Raw genomic sequence first — 25873 nt, 5'->3', positions numbered from 1 at the left:
GATTTGACCTAGTGACTTAATTTTTGACCCCAGATGACCCATATTCAAACTTGACCTAGATTTCATCAAGGCAATCATTCTGACCAAATTTCATGAAGACCAAATTGAAAAATACAGTCTCTATCGCATACACAAGGTTTTACTTTGATTTGACCTAATGACCTAGTTTCTGACCCCAGATGACCCATTTTCAAACTTTTCCAAGATTTCATCAAGGTAATCACTCCGATTAAAATTCATGAAAATCAACTAAAAATACAGCCTCTATCTCATACACAAGGTTTTTCTTTGATTTGACCTACTGACCTAGTTTTTGACCCCAGTTGACCCAATTTCTAACTCGGCCTCAATTTCATCAAGGTTAGCATTCTGACAAAATTTCATGAAGATCAGTTGAAATATACAGCCTCTATGGCATACAGATGTTAATTGTTGACAGACAGACAAACAGACAGACAGACAGGCGACAGATGACGGACATCGCGTGATCACAAAAACTTACCTCAGGTGAGCTAATAAAAATGAACATTTAATTGCAATTTTCCCTTCTTCTGACCATAAGCAAACTAATTGGCTGATTATCAGCCTGCGCGTCTCTGATTTTTATGCATTTTTTATTTTTTTAAAAGATATGTACTTCAACAAATACTTTTGTTGTTCTATCATCTCTTTCATAAACTGTATTTTCTCTATTTCTATTTATTAATTAGTCATTTCAGAGTGTTTTTTTTTTTTCATACAGAAATAAGATTCATATCCTACCCCACCCACCTTACTTTTAAAGGAAACTTAGAATAATAATCTATTAATTAACTCATTGTGGAATACTGAAGAACAACCATGACAGTAAAACAGAAAGCTGTTATTACAATACAATCCTATGGGAGAAAAGAAAACTGTATTTAATATTTGTTGCCTCTGAAAGATTTATAAACTTAGTCACGGACTGTCAACTGAATTCAAAACTTAATCTAAAGATATCATTTCACAAAATAATTTCGTAAACTTGTTTAAACATTGTCACCTGACAAGGAAGTAAATTGATATCATTATCACCAATAGAGACAGCAAAATATTTACAACAAACATCAGATAAAGATTAAGACGAGCATTGTAAAATTTAAGCAAAAACAGGATTTCTCGTTTGGTATGTATTTTAAAACAATTATTTATCATTTAATACAAACTAAACAAGAACAGGGTTTATATTGATCAAACTTTAAACATAAGCTTACAGCTTTGCAAACTTTGTGTGTCCTATATAGAGAAATCTCTATAATTATTTTCTGGTTACAAATAACCAACAAGATCATACCAGTGAAAGCTTTACATATTTATCCCTATAATTATAATACGGTGTAACCTGTACTAACGGTCACCTCTGATCAGCGGTCATTTTATGATGCCCCCGACGGATTTTCCTCTATTTTATCACTTTATTCAGTGGCCACCTGCCCTCCTCAGCCAGTGGCCATCGAAACTGCCTCCAGACTGCCATATTTGACCCCTTTCAGTGGCCATTTTTCTTTCAAAACCAATTATTTTTAGGCGATAATCACTGAAGATACCCGATTTTTGAGAAGCACGATATTGCCAAGTTATGCGTGACCACCACAATAACGACAAAATGACATGAGCTTCTCAATTAAAACTGATAACCAAAGGTGTAATCCCCTTTTTGTTATGATCAAATGGCCAGTAACTATCGACAGTTAGCGTGTCACCTCGTGTCAATTTTGTTGTTCACAGTTTGATCTCGGTTAAAGATAATACTTGATATCTAATTAGTAGCATAATATTTGTGATTTTTTTATACTTCTGTCATCAAATATTTAATTTATAAGAAATTAATTGTGTTTGAAAAAAATGTAAACCACTCTATCTTTTACGGAACGTAACGGCAATCTTAGATTTTAGCGTAGACAATAAGCGCGGAAAGTAGCTTCCCTCACGAAATTGGCGAAAATTGTAAACATACTTGTTCTGAAGTTGGAAAATTGTCTGTAACAATTTTTGTTGTAAAAAAAACATGTCGGATTTTTAGATTGCAAAGAAAACCATTTGTATTGCGAAGGCAAATGCACGTCATTGTATACTGGTAAAATAATAATAGAAAACCAAAAAAGAAATGTGCCTAAAGGCTAAACTGGTCAGAAGTCTGAAAAATACATATAATACTGGCTGCACCTCCGATCAGCGGTCACCTGGCTTAAGCAGCCAAATTGTCTGCTTCCCCTGGCTGGCTGCTTAAGACAGGTTAGACTGTACTTACAAATAACGTAAAAAAGTTTTAATACCATAAGCAGCTACTATTATTGGCATATCACATAAAGATATAAAACCAAATTATTGTTTTTTTTCATCTACAGCTATCAATTATTACAATCAACAATGTCAAATAGCATAGAGAATAAATTTCAATAAAAATTTAAATGGTACTTGTTTATTTTACATTTCAGTTTAGACATGGATGTACCAGGAAAAAAGATGCCCAAAACATTTTTATCATCATCAACTATGGGGTCTGATGAAGATCTTATAGTTTATTGCCAGCCTTGTGACTGTGACGGTCCTCGACTCCCTGCCCATGGCTATTGTGTTGACTGCAGGGAGCACTTGTGCGACACTTGTTTGGCAGCTCACAAGAAACAAACCCTTTCAAGGCATCATACTCTTCTAGATAAAAACAGAATGCCACAAACCATGTCTCAAGCTTATGTTCATCCAAGCCAGTCTGACAACCTTACCAAACCTTGCCCTAAACACATGAAAGAAATGATCAAGTTCTACTGCCAGAATCACAACGCATTACTTTGCAGTGTATGTGTTACACTTGAACACACAGGTACATCTTGCAAAGTCAACTACATCCCTGGTATTTCTGGACAGTTCATAAACAGCAAAGAATATCAAGATATCTTGAAAGATATGGATATTATTACTGAGCAATGTTGCAAGAAATCAGAAGTTGTGAAGAGACTTACTGCAAAGTCAAACAGTTCTCTGAAAGATGTTCTGGCTGATATAAAGAAGTTTCGGAAAGAAATAAATCAAAGACTAGATGAACTAGAAAGACAAGCTGAAGATGCAGCAAAGACAATCCAAGTAGAAAATAATAAGAACCTTAAGTCAGTAGAAACAACTTGCAATGATGTAACCAAGTCTCTGAAGACATCATCAGACACCATTAAACATCTCAACACATCTAAACAAGCAGACAAACTTTTCATGGAGCTAAAATTAGCTAAAGAAATGATCAAAGATTATAAGAAACATGTCCCACAGCTAGCATCAAGTGATGTCAAGGAGTATAACTTTATACCAAATAAAGCAATATCAACCCTACTTGAAAAAAAGAGGTCACTGGGTACATTCACAGAGAAATCATTAAAACAACCAAGTCCTCCTCCAGCTGTTGATATAAAATCCAGACAAACATCACATCAGGGTGAAATCTGTGTAAAAACATCAATAGATGAAGACATATGTGTGATAACAGGAATGATTCTCCTTACTCCTGATCTACTTATCGTCACTGACTGGAATAACTGTGCTGTAAAAATGGTGGATACCCGCAGTCAAACTGTAACTGATCAATTACAACTAGATACTTGGCCACAAGATGTCACCACATTTGCCAGTACAGAACTTGCTGTCACAGTTCCTAACAAACAAAATATTCTGTTTATATCAGTCTCCTCAAACAAACTCAAGAAGAAACAAACTCTGAAGGTTGATGGAAAATGTTATGGTATAAGCTGCTGTCAGGGGAAACTTGTTGTGTCATTTCTTGATCCTGCAAAACTCCAAATTCTTGATACCAATGGTACTATACTGACAACAGTCAGAGGAGAAAATATTTTCAGCAATCCACTATATGTTACCACTAACACTAATTCTATCTATGTATCTGACTTGTACATGAAAACAATTACAATGTTAAACTGGCAAGGTGAGGTGACTGGTAGTTATGGTGGTATGGCTGTGCCTTCTGGTATAACACTGTCAGATGATGGTACTGTTTTTGTATGTGACTGGGGGAGAAAGGCTATAGTGGAGATAGCAGGTGACTGTTCTACAGGAAAAGTTGTGTTGAAAGACCTCAGTCTTCCCTATGCTGTCTGCTGGTGTGCTGAAACAAGTCAACTGTACTTCAGCTGTAATACTACACAAGACAAATATGACAACTTTCTCCAGGTCTTCAAGCTGTCATAACTAGAACAAAATTCATCAGCGGTTTAACCAATGTATACTGTGAAATCATTCATAGTCATGGGGGACTAATTTCCATTGATTTTGTGATTGTGTCAATCAATGACAAACTAAGAATATTCCTACATGTTTTATATTTAAATGGCCATGCCTCCAAATAAACATTAGATTTTTTTAAAAAACAGACAGCAGTTGGTACTAAATTATCTTAAGTGATAAACTAGTATAAATAGATTTTTCATGTTCAACATAAAGCAAAATTCCTTTAATTCAACATAACACTTTTGAGACTTTTCTACATGTTTTTTTGTTATTGTTTTTTTTTTATTACTAAAAGAGTGTTTATTAACAGAATCTGTTTGTTATCTACAAAATTTTCAGTGACTATAGTAAAGTTTATTGACAGACATATTCAAAAATATTTCAATCTGACAAGTAAACAAGAGTGCCAGGATGTCATAATATACGCCCGTCATAGCAAATTTCTTTAATCTAGCACCTGTACTTGCAAATGGAATTTTTAAATTCTGTGGTTGTTAATTCTTGTAATTAATATTGGTGAGAAATGCCCCAAAGCATGTCCAAGAATGCTACAGTTGTCTGCGGAACCCCCACCCCCTCCCCCCACCCTCAAAAAAAAAAAAACCACATAATTTTGTGACTTTTACCCGAAAGGCCTAGGTCCTAAGCATAACACACATTTTCAATATTGTTTACATTTGTGTCAAATTATTTTCAAATCCCTTGATCAATGGCAGAGTTATGGACTAGACGCGGAACATCTTTGACTTCTAAGTGTGCCCTTGACATTGGAGCTAGGGGTCTGGGTACTGCGCACGACACGTCATCTGAATATAGAGAATATTTTTTGCCAAATAATTTAAAATCCCTTCATCAATGGCAAAGTTATGGACAGGACAAGAAACAGACCAAGTTAACCTTATACCTCTAAGTGTGACCTTGACCTAAGAGCTAGGGGTCTGGGTCTTGCACATGACATGTCATTTGAATATGGTAAACATTTATGCCATGTTGGCATGGATGGCAGTTATAGACCGCACAAGAAAAGAACAGATCCTGTTAACCTTGGACCTCTATTAAAGTGTGACCCTGACCTTGGAGCTAGGAGTCTGGTCTTGTGCATGACAAGTCGTCTCATTATGGTGAACAATTATGCCAAGTGATTTCAAAAGTTATGGCTGGCAGAGTTACAGCCTGTACAAGAATTTACAGGAACACATGCACAGACAGTGAGATTTTAATATGCTAACCATCTGGGAGCACAATAAAAATTTAAGTCCACACAAAAAACCTTATCAGGTTAGAGATAGGTCAAACACACAGCTAACAAGAGTGCCAGAATGTCACAATATACGCCCGTCACAGCAAATTTCTTTACATTAGCACCTGTATTTGCAAATGGAATTTTAATTTTCTAGTTGTTTACAATGTTTTGTTGTTGTTTTTTTTTTAATTTATTGTAATTCTTTTTTCTTTGTAAGTAAACAAAAATAAATCATTACCAGGTTAAGATACCTTAAAATACACCCAAAATTTGAAAGTAACATCAATGTTGTACCAAAGAAAAGTGGTCTTGGTTTTTCCCTACTGTCAATTATAAAAAACTTACAATGTAAGTTATTTATAGAAACAACTAAGGGAAGTTACTTAGTTGATCTTTAAAGAGAAAAAAACAAAAACAACAGCTGTCACTAATGGTGACAAATGCCCCCGCAGCACCTTGACCTTTGACCTGGTGACCCCAAAGTCAGTAGGGGTGGTGTACTGAATAAGTACTATCAGCATATGAAGTTTGAAAGTCCTGGATGAAGTGGTTTGCATGTAAAGTGCCTTCATGCAAAAAGTTAACGTTGGCTCATGTGACCTTGACCTTTGACCTGGTGACCCCAATGTCAGTAGGGTTGGTATACTAACAAGAGCTGTCGGAGGACAGCAACGCTCGACTATTCAACAGCCTTGTCAATTGAATTAATACGAGTCGAAAAAGGGGCATAATTTTGTAAAAATGGGAAAAGGGTTATGGAACCTTCACAGTGCTTATCAGCTCATAAAGTGAACAAGTGCATGAAGTTTCAATCCTTTCCCATAGGTGGATACTGAAATAACAGCTTACATATAAAAACTTAACCAAAAACTGCTAAGTCGAAAAAGGGGCATAATTTTGAGAAAAATGCAAAGTAGAGTTATGGGACCTACACAGTGCATGTCAGATCATGACAGTGAACAAGTGTGTGAAGTTTCAATCCATTCCCATTAGTGGGTACTGAGATACCAGCTTACATACAAAACCTTAACCAAGAATTTCTAAGTCGAAAAAGGGGCATAATTTTGTAAAAAAGCAAAATAGAGTTATGGAACCTGTGCAATGTAGGTCAGTTTATCACAGTGAATAAGTGTGTGAAGTTTCAATCCATTCCCACAAGTGGTTACTGAGATACCAGCTTACATACAAAACCTTAACAAATCGGGACGCGGACGCCGACGCTGACGCCGACGCATGGGTGAGTCGAGCTAATAAAGTACTATCAGCATGTAAGTGAAGGTCCTGGGAGAAGTGGTTCACGAGTAAAGTGTCTTCATGCAAAAAGTTAACGTTGGACCCTATGACCTTGACCTTTGACCTGGTGATCCCAAAGTCAGCAGGAGTGGTGTACTCAATAAGTACTATCAGCAAGTGAAGCTTGAAGGTCCTGGGTGCAGTGGTTCGCAAGTAAAGTGCCTTCATGCAAAAAGTTAACGTTGGCCCCTGTGACCTTGACCTTTGACCTGGTGACCCCAAAGACAGTAGGGGTGGTGTACTCAATAAATACTATAAGCATATGAAGTTTGAAGGTCCTGGATGCAGTGGTTCACGAGTAAAGTGCCTTCATGCAAAAAGTTAACATTGGCTCCTGTGACCTTGACCTTTGACCTAGTGACCCCATAGTCAGTAGGGGTGGTGTACTCAATAAGTACTATAAGCATGTGAAGTTTGAAGGTCCTGGGTGCAGTGGTTCGCCAGTAAAGTGCCTTCATGCAAAACGTTAACGTTGACCTCTGTGACCGTGACCTTTGACCTGGTGACCCCAAAGTCAGTAGGGGTGGTGTACTCAATAAGTACTATAAGCATGTGAAGTTTGAAGGTCCTGGGTGCAGTGGTTCGTGAGTAAAGTGCTTTCATGCAAAAAGTTAACATTGTGACGAACGAACGAACTAACGAACAGACGGACAGTTGAAAACTAATATGCCTCCCTTCGGGGGCATAAAAAAATCCCCCCCCCACTCCCCCCAAAAAATTACAAGTCCACACAAAAATCCTTACCAGGTAGAGATAGCTCAAAATATACCCATGAATTGGATGTAACATGCATGTTGTACTACAGAAAAGTGGTCTCGATTTTTCCCTACGACTTGTAATGAAAAAGTTACAATATAAGCTATTTATAGTGACAGTAAAGGGAAGTAATTCAAAAGAAGGGACCAGTGCATGACACTCCGTCTCAAAATGGTGTACAATTGTGCCAAGTAACATCAAAATCCCTCCAGGCATGAAGTAGAAATGCTCCCGACAAAGTCATTATTGTATCTGACCTTTGGCCTCTAAGTGTGACCTTGACCTTAGACCTAGGGACCTGGTTCTTGCGCATGACACTCCGTCTCATGATGGTGAACAATTGTGACAAGCTACATCAAAGTCCTTTCATCCATGAAGAAGATATGCTCTGGACAAAGTTTTCATTATTGTATCCTTTGACCTCTAAGTGTGACCTTGACCTTAGACCTAGGGACCTGGGTCTTGCGTACGACACTCCCTCTCATTATGGTGAACAACTGTGCCAAGCTACATCAAAATCCTTCCATGTATAAAGAAGATATGCTCCGGACAAAGTCATTCTTGAATTTTTCATTCTTGTATCCTTTGGCCTCTAAGTGTGACCTTGACCTTAGACCTAGGGACCTGGTTTTTGCGCACGACACTCCGTCTCATGATGATGAACAATTGTGCCAACTTTCATCAAAATCCCTCTATGCATGAAGAAGATATGCTCCGGACAAAGTCATTCTTGAATTTGACCTTTGACCTCTAAGTGTGACCTTGACCTTAGACCTAGGGAACTGGTTCTTGCGCATGACACTCCGTCTCATGATGGTGAACGACTGTGCCAAGTTTCATCAAAATCCCTCCATGCATGTAGAAGAAATGCTCCGGACAAGGTCTGTAGACGCCGCCCGCCCGGTGACCTTGACCTTAGACCTAGGGACCTGTTTTCTGCACATGACATTCTGTCTCATGATGGTTAACAACTGTGCCAAGTTGTATCAAAATCCCTCAATGCAAGAAGAAGAAATGCTCTTTTCATTCTTGTATCTTTGACCTTTAAGTGTGACCTTGACCTTACCCCTAGGGACCTGGTTCTTGCACATGACACTCCCGTCTCATGATGGTGAACAATTGTGCCAAGCTACATCAAAGTCCTTTCATCCATGAAGAAGATATGATCCGGACAAAGTTTTCATTCTTGTATCCTTTGACCTCTAAGTGTGACCTTGACCTTAGACCTAGGGACCTGGTTCTTGCGCATGACACTCACTCTCATTATGGTGAACAACTGTGCCAACCTACATCAAAATCCTTCCATGAATGAAGAAGATATGATCCGGACAAAGTCATTCTTGAATTTTTCATTCTTGTATCCTTTGGCCTCTAAGTGTGACCTTGACCTTAGACCTAGGGACCTGGTTCTTGCGCATGACACTCCGTCTCATGATGATGAACAATTCTGCCAATTTTCATCAAGAAAAAAAAGGTAACTACGTTTTACGACCGTGCTACGCACCTGGATCGGATGACGTCACTGCATGCGCAGGATTATCGCATAATAACCGTTGACTGATTTTCTTCTATTTGTAGGGTTATTTGTTGGTAGAATTTTTTTTTGGTGTTGTTTTAATCAAAAGTCAGAGTACAAAACTGAATTTAGCATGAAAAAAGTTTTAAATCCATAGGACCTGTTACATTCTCAAATGCATAATGTAATTTTCTAAAATTAACTGCTTTACCGTTTAATGAAAATATTTTTTTCAAATATTTTCGTGCGACAGCCCTGCCTCTTTGTAGGTTAGGCTATAATCATCCTGATCACTGTTGATGCTAGTTTTGTTAACGTCCGGAGGTTGATATAAATGTTTGCGATCAACACGGTACAACATGATAGTATTAATTGCAGTTTAAAATGCGTATATATTTAAGAAACGGGCGGTAATAATTAATGATAAAAAACACCGATAATAACAATAACAAATGTGTTCAAAGCAATAATTGTAAATTAAGATATCATTAAAGAATATGCAGAGTTATCTCAACGCATTTTTGCTATTTATTTTCTCAATTATTTATTGGACGTCAAATTGACGTCGAAATTACGTTACGCATTTGTGCAAAATAGCGTGCGACGTACGAATAATAATAATAATAATAAATAATCATAATAATAATAATTATTGTTATATTACATAAAGGATGATTAAAGATACAGTAATAATATTGAAAATAATAATGATAATAAAACACAAGTATAGTGAAAACTTCAGGAGTTCTTTGTGCTGACAAACAATATTTTTTTTTAATTGGAAAATGGGTTTCTTGTGTTCATGTAATCAACATTATTTGAACTTTAAATTATTGTGTCCCATCTATACTGAATTTTCATTTTCAGTATGTTGCCAAAAGTGACTTTTTTTCATGCTTTGCTTTGTAACTTTGAAATGCACATACTGTTTTCAATTTTTAGACAAATGTTATTTACATTACAAAACTCTGCAAGTTTTAGATGAGTGAAAGTCACAATTTTCTGAAATATCACAATTCTCCAAACAGACTTTGAAAAAAAAAAACTTGCATATTTTTTTAAGTAAGTTTATCATTATTTCATTATTGTGAAAATAAGTTTCTGATTATCTTATTATTATGTTTGATAAACAAAATTAATATTTTTCTTTACACAGAAATGCCAAAAAAAAAAAAAAAAAAAAAAAAAAAAAAAAAAAAAAAAAAAATAGTATAACTTTAAAAGTTGTCAATTATATATAATAATTTATGATAAATTACATCGTTTCCCCTTCTCACTAATTGATACACTTGTAAGGTAGACTGACTCTCCAATAAACATTGACCCTTGTTAACTGGAACCAAACCAAGGTGTGACACTGACGTAGACGCCGACGCCGTGGTGAGTAGGATAGCTCTACTTATTCCTCGAATAGTCGAGCTAAAAATAAATGAAAATAGCAGCGGCGTGTAAACCCAGATACTGTGTATGTCGTATAATCACATCGCTATTTCCGTTTGGGTTGTTCACTGTTTCTACACTGTGATCTTATAATACCCAAAGCAAGTTTGAAATTTGACAGTATTAAATTTGCTCATTCCCTAGCAACCTGGATACCTTGAACATTTTGCTCATCTCCTAGCAACTGGATACCTTGAGCAATTTGCTCATTCCCTAGCAACCTGGATACCTTGAACATTTTCCTCTCATCCTCTAGCAACCTGGATACCTTGAGCAGTTTCCTCTCATCCTCTTGCAACCTGGATACCTTGAGCAATTTGCTCATTCCCTAGCAACCTGGATACCTTGAACATTTTCCTCTCATCCTCTAGCAACCTGGATACCTTGAGCAGTTTCCTCTCATCCTCTAGCAACCTGGATACCTTGAGCAATTTGCTCATTCCCTAGCAACCTGGATACCTTCAGCAGTTTGCTCATCTCCTAGCAACTGGATACCTTGAGCAATATGCTCATTCCCTAGCAACCTGGATACCTTGAGCAGTTTCCTCTCATCCTCTAGCAACCTGGATACCTTGAGCAGTTTCCTCTCATCTCCTAGCAACCTGGATACCTTGAGCAATTTGCTCATCCCCTAGCAACCCGGATACCTTGAGCAATTTGCTCGTCCCCTAGCAACCTGGATACCTTGAACATTCTGCTCATCTCCTAGCAACTGGATACCTTGAGCAATTTGATCATTCCCTAGCAACCTGGATACCTTGAACATTTTGCTCATCTCCTAGCAACTGGATACCTTGAGCAATTTGCTCATTCCCTAGCAACCTGGATACCTTGAGGAGTTTCCTCTCATCCTCTAGCAACCTGGATACCTTGAGCAGTTTCCTCTCATCTCCTAGCAACCTGAATACCTTGAGCAATTTGCTCATCCCCTAGCAACCCAAATACCTTGAGCAATTTGCTCGTCCCCTAGCAACCTGGATACCTTGAACATTCTGCTCATCTCCTAGCAACTGGATACCTTGAGCAATTTGCTCATTCCCTAGCAACCTGGATACCTTGAGCAGTTCTGCTCATCTCCTAGCAACTGGATACCTTGAGCAATTTGCTCATTCCCTAGCAACCTGGATACCTTGAGCAGTTTCCTCTCATCCTCTAGCAACCTGGATACCTTGAGCAATTTGCCCATTCCCTAGCAACCTGGATACCTTGAGCAGTTTGCTCATTCCCTAGCAACTTGGATACCTTGAACATTTTGCTCATCTCCTAGCAACTGGATACCTTGAGCAATATGCTCATTCCCTAGCAACCTGGATACCTTGAGCAGTTTCCTCTCATCCTCTAGCAACCTGGATACCTTGAGCAGTTTCCTCTCATCTCCTAGCAACCTGGATACCTTGAGCAATTTGCTCATCCCCTAGCAACCCGAATACCTTGAGCAATTTGCTCATCCCCTAGCAACCTGGATACCTTGAACATTCTGCTCATCTCCTAGCAACTGGATACCTTGAGCAATTTGATCATTCCCTAGCAACCTGGATACCTTGAACATTTTGCTCATCTCCTAGCAACTGGATACCTTGAGCAATTTGCTCATTCCCTAGCAACCTGGATACCTTGAGCAGTTTCCTCTCAGCCTCTAGCAACCTGGATACCTTGAGCAGTTTCCTCTCATCTCCTAGCAACCTGGATACCTTGAGCAATTTGCTCATCCCCTAGCAACCCGGATATCTTGAGCAATTTGCTCGTCCCCTAGCAACCTGGATACCTTGAACATTCTGCTCATCTCCTAGCAACTGGATACCTTGAGCAATTTGCTCATTCCCTAGCAACCTGGATACCTTGAACATTTTGCTCATCTCCTAGCAACTGGATACCTTGAGCAATTTGCTCATTCCCTAGCAACCTGGATACCTTGAGCAGTTTCCTCTCATCTCCTAGCAACCTGGATACCTTGAGCAATTTGCTCATTCCCTAGCAACCTGGATACCTTGAGCAGTTTCCTCTCATCCTCTAGCAACCTGGATACCTTGAGCAGTTTCCTCTCATCCTCTAGCAACCTGGATACCTTGAGCAATTTGCTCATCTCCTAGCAACCTGGATACCTTGAGCAAAGAGGAACATTAGCTTGTTACAGTCTAACCTGTACTAACGGTCACCTCTGATCAGCGGTCACCTCCGTTCAGCAGAGAGTTTATGACGCCCCCGACAGATTCCAATCATTTTTAGGCGATAATTGCCGATGATATCCGATTTTTGAGAAACACATGGTTGCTAAGTTTTGTATGACTTCACCACAAGAACGACAAAATGACATGAGCTTCTCAATTAAAACAGATACCCAAAGGTGTGATCCCTTTTTTGTAATGATCAAGTGACCAGTAATTATCGGCAATTAGCGTGTCACCTCGTGTCAATTTTGTTGTTCACAGTTTGATCTCGGTTAAAGATAATATTCAATATCTAATTAGTAGCATAATATTTGTATTTTTTATATTTCTTTCATCAAAATACTATTAAATTTATACGAGATTTATTGTGTTTGAAAGAAATATAAACCACTCCATCTTTTATGGAAAGTAACGGCAGTCTTATATTTTAGCGTAGGCTGTAAGCGCGGAGAGTAGCTTCCCTTACCAAATTGGTGAAATTTGTAAACAAACTTGCTTTGAAGTTGGAAAATTGTCCGTAACATTTTTTGTTGTAAAAAAACCACAAAGTTTTAGATTGCTAATATTAATAAAAAGACCATTAGTATTGCGAAGGCAAAAGCACATCAATGTATCCTGGTAAAATAATAGAAAACTGAAAAAGAAATGAGCGTAAAGGCTAATCTGGTCAGAAGTCTGAAAAATACATATAATGGCTGCACCTCCGATTAGCGGTCACCTGGATTAAGCGGCCAAATTGTCTGCTTCCCCTAGCTGGCTGCTTAAGACAGGTTAGACTGTACTTCCCTTGAAAAGTTGGAAGGATAAAGCGCAAGGATAACCAAATACTACACTGGTCCCTTTCAGTTGGATTCCTCCGACTTTTTCGTTATAACCTTTATCCAAGATGTTGCGGTTGGTCAAAATACATATGCTTTTTATTTGTAGATTTCTAAATAAAAATGATTGATCAAACCTAAATTTAACATAAATTTAACAGAGAGCCACTAAAGGAAAACCTGTCTTTAATCATATTTTAATCCAATGAAATTTAGTACAGATATTGCTTTTGAAAATTACAAAGAAGTCAACGATAAAAACAGAGGAAGGACCAATCTCCTTCTTGGACATAATCAGGGGAAATAACTGACTAATGTTCCCCATTTGCTCATCTCCTAGCAACCTGGATACCTTGAACATTTTGCTCATCTTCTAGCAACCTGGATACACCGAGCTGTTTGCTCATCCCCTAGCAACCTGGGTACTTGAGAAATTTGCTCATTCCCAAGCAATCTTGAAAACTCGAGCAATTTACTCATCTCCTAGCAACCTGGATACCTTGAGCAGTTTGCTCATCCCCTAGAAACCTGGATACCTTGAACAGTTTGCTCATCCCCTAGCAACCTGGATACCTTGAACAGTTTGCTCATCCCCTAGCAACCTGGATACCATGAACAGTTTGCTCATCCCCTAGCAACCTGGATAACTTGAGCAATTTGTTCATTCCCAAGCAATCTGGATAACTTGAGCAGTTTACTCATCCCCTAGAAACCTGGATACCTTGAACATTTTCCTTATTTCCTAGCAACCTGGATATCTTGAGCAGTTTACTCATCCCCTAGCAACCTGGATACATTAAACAGTTTGATCATTACCTTGTGACCTTGTGATATACTACTATAACAGCAGACACAAACCTTTTTGGTAGCAGCAATGGCATATGTACATGCCATATCATAAAGTTTTTGGTGAATCATAACACCGGAAACAGTGTCCTCCTTGTCCTTGTCTTTGTTGCAGAAAGATTCTGTCCAACAGCCACCAGCATGATCTTTCTTTCCTCCTGTACCATTCTGTTTGATAAATGAATTGATATATGATATATATTAAAAGCATCATTCAGAGAAACCTCCAGCATCATACAAAGAAACAAGAGCTGTCACTATTAGTAACAAATGCCCCCAAGCCCAAGAATGCTACAGTTGTCTGCGCAAAATATGCCACAATAGTTTAGGTATGAATCATTTTGTGAACTTGACCTGAGAGACTCGGGTAATAAGCACTAACATGGTTAATATTTGTGTCAAATTATTTTTCAAATCTCTTGATAAACGGCAGAGTCATTCTGAAATTCTAAGTAAAAAGGGAGAATAATCCCTGAAAAATCTGTGCTAGAGTTATGTACCTTGTGCCATATGATGTGGGTGATGATGTTGAACTATTATTTTAAGTTTGAATCAAATCCATTCAGTAATAACAGAGATAGAATAAAAGTGCATCAAAGCTTTAACCTGAAAATCTAATTGAAAAGGGGAGATAAATCATGAAACATTGGTGCAAGAGTTATGGCCCTTGTCAGATGATGTGGGTGATGATGAGCAATAACTATTTTAAGTTTGAGTCAAATCTATCAAGTAATTACAGAGATATGATGAAAAAAAGAGGAAGTGTTAAAAAACTTTAACCAAGGTGGGGATGCGGAAAGACGCCGACGCCGGGTTGAGTAGGATAGCTCTCCTTATACTTCATATAGTCGAGCTAAAAATCCCTTCATCGATGGCAGAGTTATGGATTGGGCAAATACAAACAACCTCTAAGTATGTGCATGTGTGTATGTGTGTGTGTGTGTGTGTTCGGGTTTAACGCCTTTTTCAACAAGTGTGACCTTGACCTGAGAGCTAGGGGTCTGGATCTTTTGCATGACATATCGTCTCATTATGGCAAACATATATGTCAAGTAATTTCAAAATCCATTGATGAATGGCAGAGTTATGCACCAGACAACTGTTAACCTTTGACTTATTACTGTGACCTTGACCTTGGAGCTACAGGTCTGGAACTTGCGCAAAACCTACCGTCTCATTAGGGTAAAAATTTGTGCCAAATTATTTCAAAATCCAACCGGTTTCATAGCTCAATGTCTGATCACTCCACCATAAATGTACTGACTCATTTTTAGCTAAATGGTACCAAAAATTCATGAGATCGGGAGTTAACCTTCTCCCCCTGATGTGGCATTTCTTGTCCAAATATTTTGTGAAATGTTTATCATTATCCATTTTTACTTTTTCTATGAATTTAATGAGAAATAGGTTCAATTGTTGAAAAGTTAATTTTTGTGCATTTTAACCAATTCTTTAAATAACTAAGGTATTTGAAAAATGGAATATACCCTAATTCTGTAAAGACAATGATCTCACCTTGAATGTGAACGTGATGCTAACATCTAAAGTCTCCGTTCCCTGATTTTCTACCTCCCATATAAATGCTGTCATCGGAAATGATGAGTCCTTCAATATAAAACATAATAATATATATCACCTGCCATGCCTGAAATGTACAAATATTTAATTAGTGTGTAATATCATGAGAACATCACCAATTTATACCATCTATCATTGTTCAATCGTCATCAATTACTAATAGACATCATTGTATAATGCACCAGTCAAAGACAGGTCTACCAATGACTATTAATTATATGGTTCAGACAAAACAGATCAGACAGTGACTGTACTCATCTCTATCTATAATGATAAATGAAGCAAATAAGATTCTTACACACCTGCCTATTTAAGACAAGGTTTTCACAATAAAAGAAGCATACTGGGATGAGAAATTAAACACATGCCAGGTCTGTCCAGGGGATCGGGAAAACAACGGTCTTGTTCAGGCAGTATACTAGATCATAGTTTCTGCCTTCTAGATTTTTCCAGCTATAAATATCACATGGGAATTCTGTATATAAGTAATGATGTCATAAAATAATACCAAAGTGCACACCTGCAACAGCTTGTCTTCACCTAATATGTAGACAAGAATAGCTATAATTTTGAGCTGCATAACACAGTGTTCACACATCTGAATTGTTGATTTACACCAATTAGCCAACTAAAACTCACGGTATCCCAATTAAATAAAGTATCTATTTTCCAATGATTTTTTAAAGTTGAAAAAAGCTTGAAATCAATCTGGAGACAATCGTCATGCTTGTTTATTTGTTTGTTTGTTTGGACTCAGCACCATGTTTTAACTGTATCCCAGTTATGTAATGGAAGACACTTTTAAATTTAACCAGAGTTTCTTGATTTTGTAAACCTGGCTGCATGGTTATTTTTTAATGTACACTGCAAACATTTTATAAGTTAATTTTAAGCCTCTAAAATAGCACATTTTTATCTGATGGTTAAACCTATGTTCAGAGTCAGGGGCAATAAAAATGTCAATATAGAAAGAACCTGCTGGAGTTAATGCCACTATTAAAGAAGAAAACTTATACATGAGAAATATTACAGAACAAACATAGGGATGGGTGCCAGTCTAGGATTCTGTGTTCTCTGCAAATACATGTTATAGCAGACTTCCCCATATGAACCTGAGAAGGAGGATAATTGACTTCAGACAATGTCTTTTATCAAAATGTCAAAGAGAACATATATGCCTCATCTAAGTCTTACTGTTTACCTTATTAGCTTAATGAGTCGATCCTATTCTGTCAGAGCTTTTTATTCCCCTATAAATCTACCTCTAGTAAAAGGAGGTAATCTAAAGGCAAGAAAGTATGTTCCTTTCCCCAATTCTTGATTTTAAATTCCAATGGAGTGATAACTTTTATGGTTTTTGATGTTTGAAAATAGTTTTGCTAATTTGTATGTATATTTTGATAATTATAACAACAGTTATATTGTTGAACAATTACTGAAATGCAACATTTAATAGTTTACTAAAAACTGTCTTTACATAGGTTTTGGTAATTTGCAAATTTTTTCTTCATTAAGACAATTTCAGAGAGCATTTAGTTTACCCAATTCCACTGGTGTTGGTGGCATTCCCAAAATGATAAAAAAGGCCTCTGTTTTTATGTAGTATTACCTTATAATCATGAGGAATGATAGGTGAAATCTGCCGGCAGATTAAACGTAGTTTATGTTCTGGTATATTGTACACAGTCCATGCCCGTGGGTACAATGTCTGGTATGTGGCCTGATTCTGTGGGAAGCCCCACTGCCACGTCTTCAATGATTTACTGACCCTGTGTCCTGTCAGCACCTTCTGGTAGACTGTCTGACCGTCTTTACGTATACACAAAATAAACTGCAATACAAAATAAACTTTTCATTCACCATACTATAAAACTGCATACTGTAGAATCCTTTAATGCTGTGACTGTGGAATTTTGTGGTTTTGACAATGAAACAGCACACAGTAATACTTGATTACTTTTTTGTGGGTGGGAGTTTTTCATCTTCAAAGTTAAAACAAGGGCAAATCTCAATGCCTGCATGATATTAAATTTGAAAGCCAGTAAAATTCCCTAACAACAACATTATATTATAACTTTTATCATACTCTTACTGAATAGCTTGCAAGTTAACAGTCATAACTATTTACCCAAAATCTGAAAGACATCAGAAATAAATTTTCAGACTTTTCCTAACTTTTGACTTCAGCCCTGTAAACAAGTGCTGAACTACATTGTATAGGCCAGCCAATAGCTCAAACTATGGACCTGCCACTTATATAAGGAGTGCTGTAACAACAATACATATAGACTACTATACTGACTACTTACAGCATCAGCTTGAACAGTGTGATAGTCATATATTCCAGGTACCATATGAAATCTACAAAATTCTCCTCGATATCCTCTACCAATTGTTCCAGATCCTATACCACCAATAGGGCATCCTACAAGCAAACAAAAAAGAAATAACACTAGGCTTTCAAAACAGTGACAATTTTCCATATTTCTTTTCTTTGTTTATTTCAAAATTTCCATTTTTTTACTGTATTGAATAATGCTGTTATCATGTGTCAGGCAGTCAAGCACATTGTGGTAAACCCTGCTAAATCTAATTCTTTGGGAGCTTACTTTAATAGGACAAAAATATACACGTACATGTGAAATTCATTTTTACAAAAATTGCTACATTGTACATGTAATTTTGTATGCAGTATAAAATCGCTTAGTACCTACATGTAAGTAAACCAACAGTTGATTTTATGTTAAACTGAAACACATTCCCATTTTTTTTTGTTTTCAAAGTATAAAATTGTATGTCTTCAGTCAAATATTAACTGTTATATATTTTTGCATTGTTTACCACCATTCATTTAACCTTTAGCCTGCTGCCAGCTAGTGATCTTGCCTTTGCAACCATCTGTGCAGGCTGACCACGGTCAACACTGTTCGCTATTTGGTCAGTTTGTTTGTTTGTTTTGGGTTTAACTCCGTTTTTCAACAGTATTTCAGTCATGTAACGGCGGGCAGTTAACCTAACCAGTGTTCCTGGATTCTGTACCAGTACAAACCTGTTCTCCGCAAGTAACTGCCAACTTCCCCACATGAATCAGAGGTGGAGGACTAATGATTTCAGACACAATGTTGTTTATCAAATAGTCACGGAGAACATAATATTATGCCCTGCCCGAGGATCAAATTCACAACCCCGCGATCCATAGACCAACGCTCTACCTACTGTGCTAAGCGAGCTGGCCTATTGAGTCAGTAAATTTTCAGTAAACGCCCCTTCGAATAATAAATGGTACTGCCCAAACTAAATGACAGACAAGTCCATTTTAGAAATTTAGCAGGGCAAAGCTTAATAGGTCATCATTTTACTATTTTCACTTACCATATATCGGTTTATGCAGGACAGGGTTGACAAAATCCATGTGAGGACGACGTCCTTTCATGTAACATTTCAGCGTATGATGAGTGTACCTAAAATACATAAACAACTCTGCATCTCATAGGTCTTGCTTAATTTCATATTGTCACATTTCATTCAGATTACCTTGCTTTGCCTTATTAAAGTCATAGTAGGAACAGGGTTTTCCTTGTGCACAATTTTGTGCGTTTTAGCATGTACTGATTTTCAAAATGACCCTCAAAATAATTCCGAACGCATCATTGATGGCGCAACTTAATTACTGGTCAAAATAACAGCATCTCAAATTTTCATACTTACGCCATACCAGATTGATTAATAGTTCTTCAGAAAATTTTCAAAAAAATGGGACCAAGCGAAATTTTTATCTTATTTTTTTCCTCAAATTTGATTTTCAGAGGCGGGTAGATTTTACATGGAGCGAGCGGGTTTTTAAAAATTTTATTCCCAGCTTGAACCCTTGAGGCAGTTATGATTACACATGAAGTAAACATTTCTTTAGAAATAACTCAAAAATCAAACATTTACAGTGTGACTAACACAGTAGATAGCTTTTGTATACGTTGTTTTAAAGACTACATCGTACATGAATGATTTTGCAAATAAATTCTTGCCAAAACTCACTGAATCACTTTGTTTCTATTACTAAGGGATGAGTGTCTTATTTTTAATTTTGATTTTTCTACATTAATCTGAAGGCGTGCCCATTTAACGGGAGAGGATGAGGAATATTTAAGACAAAACCGGCACCTGAGTGGATTAACATATCTTCTGAAACCAAGTTAGATGGCTTCGACACATGAGCAACTTTGTGCCCCTAGTGAAACTTCAATTAATTGCTGTGCAGGGAAAGTAATAAACCACTTGACCAGTGAGACCAAACAGAGTTGGGCATACAAACTCATAACAAGAGGGCCATGATGGCCCTATATCGCTCACCTGTTATCATTGCACTTGAGGACAAGAAGGTCCTCAGAAAAAATATCTAAGTCCAAAGGGCAGGAACAACAAAGGGAAGAAATTTAACCAAAAAGAAAAAAAACTTCTTACAAGGTATAGATATGTCAAAATTATTTTAAATACACCAAAAAATTGGAGGTACCATCCATGTTGTACCACAGAAAAGTCGTCTCGGTTTTTCCCTACGGCCAATAATAAAATAGTAACTAAAAATAAGCTATTTATAGTAACGTAAAAGGGAAGTAATTAAAAAAATAAATAAATATTATAAGAGAACAAAAGAAGGATCTGCCAAATAAATCTGTTGACATAAATGAAATTTCGGATCAGTATCTTCATTAGTTGTGGAGATATACCCATTTTAATTTGAAATAAAGGGAGGTAATTTGACATAAAATCAGTCCATAGTTATCTACCCTGATTGTCTCACTCCAACTAATAACAATAATGAAATTTCAAATAAGTCCTATAAGTACTTACTGATATAAATCCATTTTGATTACAATCAGGGGAGGTAATCAGACATAAAATAACTCTGGAACGTATGATTGGATCTGATTTGTCATGGAATCCAAGATTTCTTGTTGTTGAAGACATTTTGGAAGTTTGTATCAAATAAAACCAGAAATGAAGTCTCTATATGGCTGCAAAAGCCAAAAAATCCAATTCTGGACCTTTAAGGGGCCATAACTCTGGAACCCATGATGGAATCTGGCCAGTTCAAGAAAGGAACCAAGATCTTGTGGTGATACAAGTTGTGTGCAAGTTTGGTTAAAATCAAATCATAAATGAAGCTGCTATTGTGCAGACAAGGTCAAAATAGCTAATTCTGGCCCTTTCAGGGGCCATCACTCTGAAACCCATGATGGAATCTGGCCAGTTGAAGAAAGGAAGCAAGATCTTGTGTTGATACAAGTTGTGTGCAAGTTGGTTAAAATCAAATCATAAATGAAGCTGCTATTGTGCAGACAAGGTCAAAATAGCTAATTCTGGCCCTTTCAGGGGCCATCACTCTGGAACCAATAATGGAATCTCCCCAGTTCAAGAAAGGAACCAAGATCTTATGGTGATACAAGTTGTGTGCCAGTTTGGTAAAAATCAAATCATAAATAAAACTGCTACTGTGCAGACAAGGTCAAAATAGCTCATTTTGGCTCTTCAGGGGCCATAACTCTGGAACCCATAATGGGATCTGGCCAGTTCAAGAAAGGAACCAAGATCTTATGGTGATACAGGTTGTGTGCAAGTTTGGTTAAATTCAAATCATAAATGAAGCTGCTATCATGCAGACAAGAAATTGTTGACGCACAAAAATAGCAAATTCTGGCCCTTTAAGGGGCAATAACTCTAGAACCCATGATGGGATCTGGCCAGTTTTTGAAAGGAATTGAGATATCATGCCAATATAAGTTTTGTATAAGTTTGATAAAAATTGCTTGCAAAATGTGGTCTCTATCTTGTTCATAAGAAATTGTGGACGGACGACGGACGAAGGGCGATCACAAAAGCTCACCCTGTCACTATGTGACAGGTGAGCTAAAAACAAACTTTGAATGAGATGAGAAGGCACATGCATAATTATGTAGTAATTCCATGTAGAAGATGGAAGGATTTTATCTTATAAAACGGACCAATAGTCTACCATTGGTGGATTTTTCAATTGCAACAAAACTGAAGACTAAATAAATCGAGAAACACGTAGACTTCTAGAAGTTCTACAGAACAGCCTGAACTCTTTGCACAGTGAAGGAACACATCCAGTTTAGAGGAAACCAGAAAAGAAACAATAATAGCATGCTTGAGAAAGTCACAAGTGCACATACATGTAGCACACCCTGGTGCCAACCAAGAGGCCATCTCTATATAAAGAGCTGTTTGCAACTTAAATAAACATAAAATCAACCAAACTGCTCATCTCCTAGCAACTGACCAAGAACTGGGCGAGTAGTTCTCTAGCCACTGCCAAATTTATAACCAAGGCAGAAATAGCTTATATCTCTCAAGAGTACTTCTTTAAAATATACCTACAGCTAAATTGAGCTAATATATATCCAGCTCCAGCAGTCAGGGGTGTAACTGTTTTAAGTTATGTAACCTATTTCAGCTACTTTTTCAAGCATTTTATAACCTGTATTAGTTATAAAATATAGTTAACTCTGGTAAGTTACTCAAAAAAGTATTTTTGCTGTTCTCACAAAGAGACCTTTAAAGTGAAATGAGTAGCAAACTGAGGTTAATCAAATTCTCTTTTAGTCTAAGCATGACCTGATAAGCATAATGGGATATTAAGAGTTTAATAGCTTTAAAGCTTTTGCGTAAAACTTTATCAGCCTTGCGTAAAAACTTTTACTGCATAGCTGGAAAGATAAAAGGTCAAGGATTCAGGAAATAATTGCATTAGTCTCATTCAAAATGAGGAATTGGCACAGGAGGGCTTTGTAATATTTTATGACAACTGAAACAAGTTATGAAAGTTTAACCAATAACTCAAATGGGTTATAAACTGCGATTACTTGAAACAGTCACACCCCTGACTGTCCGGTTTTGATGATTTTGATTTGTACTGGTATTAGTTTATTAAGTACATGCGCCTCTACCAACCCACTTTTAAAAGGCAGTGGCTAGAGAACTGGAATCTGTTCCCAAAACAGCAAACTTCTGTGTGGAAACTGGTTCTTTAGCCAAAGTACCGGGCATAGGCTGGGGAACCAGAATTTTATTTCTAAGCATAAAGCTGCCAAAATTTATTTTTTCATTAAAATCTCCACTTTCTTCTCTGAGATAAATTATCCTGTCTGTGGGCCACCAGTTTTACAAAGAAATTATAATGTTTATTAATCAGGTCAGAGAGATGGCCTTTTTGAACCAGGCTGGTTCGTTTGAACCAGGCTAGTTCAATTGACCCATAATAAGACATGTATACATAAAAGTCCTAATTAACCATAAATCATGAGACACACGTTTTTATCTCCCTTTATACTATTTTCAGGTTCGCCAGCATCAAATGGCTACTTTCAGTCACATGATCATAATACAGCTGGGAAAATTGCAAACTGGCGGCTAACTGATGAAACACAGCAAAATAATGTATAAAAGTTGAAATATACCATAAATTTGATGCAAATAACTCCTGCTTTACTGATCCATATTATCTTCGTTCTGCAACAAAAATCTAGTCTAGGCAGCTTATATAGCTTGTCTGAGCACGAAGTGCATGCATAGAAGTAAGTGTACACGTCAAAACAAGATTGCGAATGTGTTTCTAAGCGCATATTTTTTTACAAGATTTTCATCACAATTTGATATTTATGACAAATATGGTTCATTAGCCTGATTAGGCCCATGTGTACATGTCTTCTTATGAGTCAATTGGACCAAAATCATGAACCAGCTGGTGCAGCCTTAACAGGCCATCTCACTGACCTGTTAATTGGGTTAGCATTGGAAATAAATTATGAATATGTAACATATGCATAAAAACAAATTTATTATCTTTATGTAATTACACACCTTAACCCAAGTCCAACCAAGGATGGGATCTGACTTAATCTTGGCGACTGAAATGGCTTGCACTTTTCGGTAAATTGGTGGTCTAAATTTACACGCCATCCATAATCAGGAAGTCCAGAAATCTTTTCTTTTGGAGTTGTAAAACTATCTTCAGGATTTCTGTTCGCCATAGTATATTTTCGAAGTGTTCAAAACGCCAAAAAGTCCAGATTTTAATGAAAAATTACCAAAAAAAATAGACGTCTGAATTTGCAGACGCTTGACGGTGATTTCATTATTATTTCACTCTGTGAGGTTGTCTTGCAAGTTAAACGACGAAAGGAAACGGAACGGAACGGAATCAGCAGGAAAGGCACGTATGTGGCCGCCTTCAATCGCATTTTTGTTACTATTTGTGGCAGTTAGCCTTGAAGGTCGATGCGCCTTGCTTATGTCAAATAGTTAATTTAAAATGGTATTTAAATGCTTGTACTCAAATATTTAAGGCGGTAGGTATAGAGTGTAAAATGGACTCCATTTCGTGAAATGGACTTTACGTCTACGAAATGGACTTTTATTATTTAAATGACGGCTTTAATTTCAATGATATCTGTATTTTCTTAAATGAATATGATAGATGATAGTTAAACCTACATGCTGGTTATATTTCATAATATATTTATCGGGTTTATAAAAGAAATTTTACGATTTATCAAGACAGCGTCCTACAAAATGGACATTTTCATGCAAAAACTTACACAAAATCAAAGAGCTATAAAAGAAATTATACTTCTTTGAAAAAATGGACTTTTATTTTAGTTGTGACATTTATTTCAAAGATTTATGTAATATCTTGAAAATATGTATTAAGTAATAGATAAAACTTCATGTTGGTCATTTTAAATGATATATTTATCTTATTTATAGCTTAAATATTACTGTTTTGTAAGACCGCGTCTTACGTACAAATTATAGTATTCTTTTGGTTTTAATTTCAATGATATCCGTATTTTATTCGGAACATATTTACATAAGAAATATTAGACAGCTTAGACAGTTTAAATAATGATTTTTTTATGACATCGAAATGTCCATTAAAAGTTACAAATAGATACTTTCAAAATTTATCGAAGTTGTTTATCCATGTCATAAAGAATTTATTTAATTGTAATTTTAAAAATTGCAATCAATTGAACTTGTCGCAGTTATTTGATTTTAGCGGTAATTGTCCGATAATTGGATTATCAGACCTAATTAATCAGTGCATGCACGTGTATATTATTAGTGTCTCTTACATGACACGTACGCGTGTGTATGACCACATGTGTATCATTACCATTGTCATCTTACTAATTATCGTAGATTAGAGCGACGTGTATGTCTTTTCGCTCCGACATCAAATCAAGTCAAATGTAAGTTTAATAATAATTATAAAATTGTCTAAAGGTAATTATCAAATGATAAGTGCTAAATGCTTCTTGCTTATTTAGATACACAGCTGAATAGGTCAGTGAGTGATTGCATCCTTTTCATGCGTAAAAAGTGTTTGTTCCCGATATTACGACCTACCCTAAATTTTTGGCCCGATACTAAATGTTTCCATGGCCTTGGAGACTTTTTCAACTTTTTTAAACAAAAATTTGCAAAACTGCACGTTTTATGCTTTACACATGGTCAGTTAAAAATCAACTTACTAATGCTCTAAAGGCACCACCCCCTTATTTATATTCATTTTTGACACGAAAATAATTCCCGAAAATTCCCACTTAGTAATAATCTCTGTTCTCAATATGGTTGACATTTGTGTCAAATTATTTTCAAATCCATTGATAAAGGGGTCAAGAGTTCCAAGGCGGTGCCCCACTGTGTTCCCCTTTGTTTGTTCGTTTTGTCCTGGTATGTTGGCTTTGTGTGTGTGCACGTGTATGTGTTTGTGGTGTGCGCGTCTGCGTGCTGTGGGTTTCGTTTTGGGGAGGCTGCGTTTTTGGTACGTGGCATTCCCTGTTTGATATTTGTCTTTGTTTTTTATTGACCAGACAAGAAATATATTTGACTTCTTAGTGTGACCTTGACCTTGGAGCTAGGGGTTTGGATCTTGTGCATG

At 36.8% G+C, this 25873-nt stretch overlaps 1 protein-coding gene across 1 annotated transcript in view; it reads right to left on the bottom strand.

Moving 5' to 3' along the window:
• The window catches only part of LOC128559002 (non-lysosomal glucosylceramidase-like), a 49971-nt gene extending 25923 nt beyond the window's left edge, over window positions 1-24048 (bottom strand). The window contains exons 1-6 of the mRNA XM_053549659.1: window positions 23791-24048; window positions 19285-19373; window positions 18222-18337; window positions 17522-17743; window positions 15850-15939; window positions 14347-14502 (exon numbers count right to left, since the gene is read on the bottom strand). Coding sequence (XP_053405634.1) covers window positions 14347-14502; window positions 15850-15939; window positions 17522-17743; window positions 18222-18337; window positions 19285-19373; window positions 23791-23960 — 843 coding nt within the window. The 5' untranslated portion in view covers window positions 23961-24048. The remainder of the gene's footprint in view (window positions 1-14346; window positions 14503-15849; window positions 15940-17521; window positions 17744-18221; window positions 18338-19284; window positions 19374-23790) is intronic.
• Window positions 24049-25873: the final 1825 nt, after the last annotated feature.

This window comes from Mercenaria mercenaria, chromosome 8 (genome assembly GCF_021730395.1).
Source record: "Mercenaria mercenaria strain notata chromosome 8, MADL_Memer_1, whole genome shotgun sequence".
Classification (NCBI taxonomy): Eukaryota; Metazoa; Mollusca; class Bivalvia; order Venerida; family Veneridae; genus Mercenaria; species Mercenaria mercenaria.
This window is presented reverse-complemented; position numbering and strand designations above follow the sequence as displayed.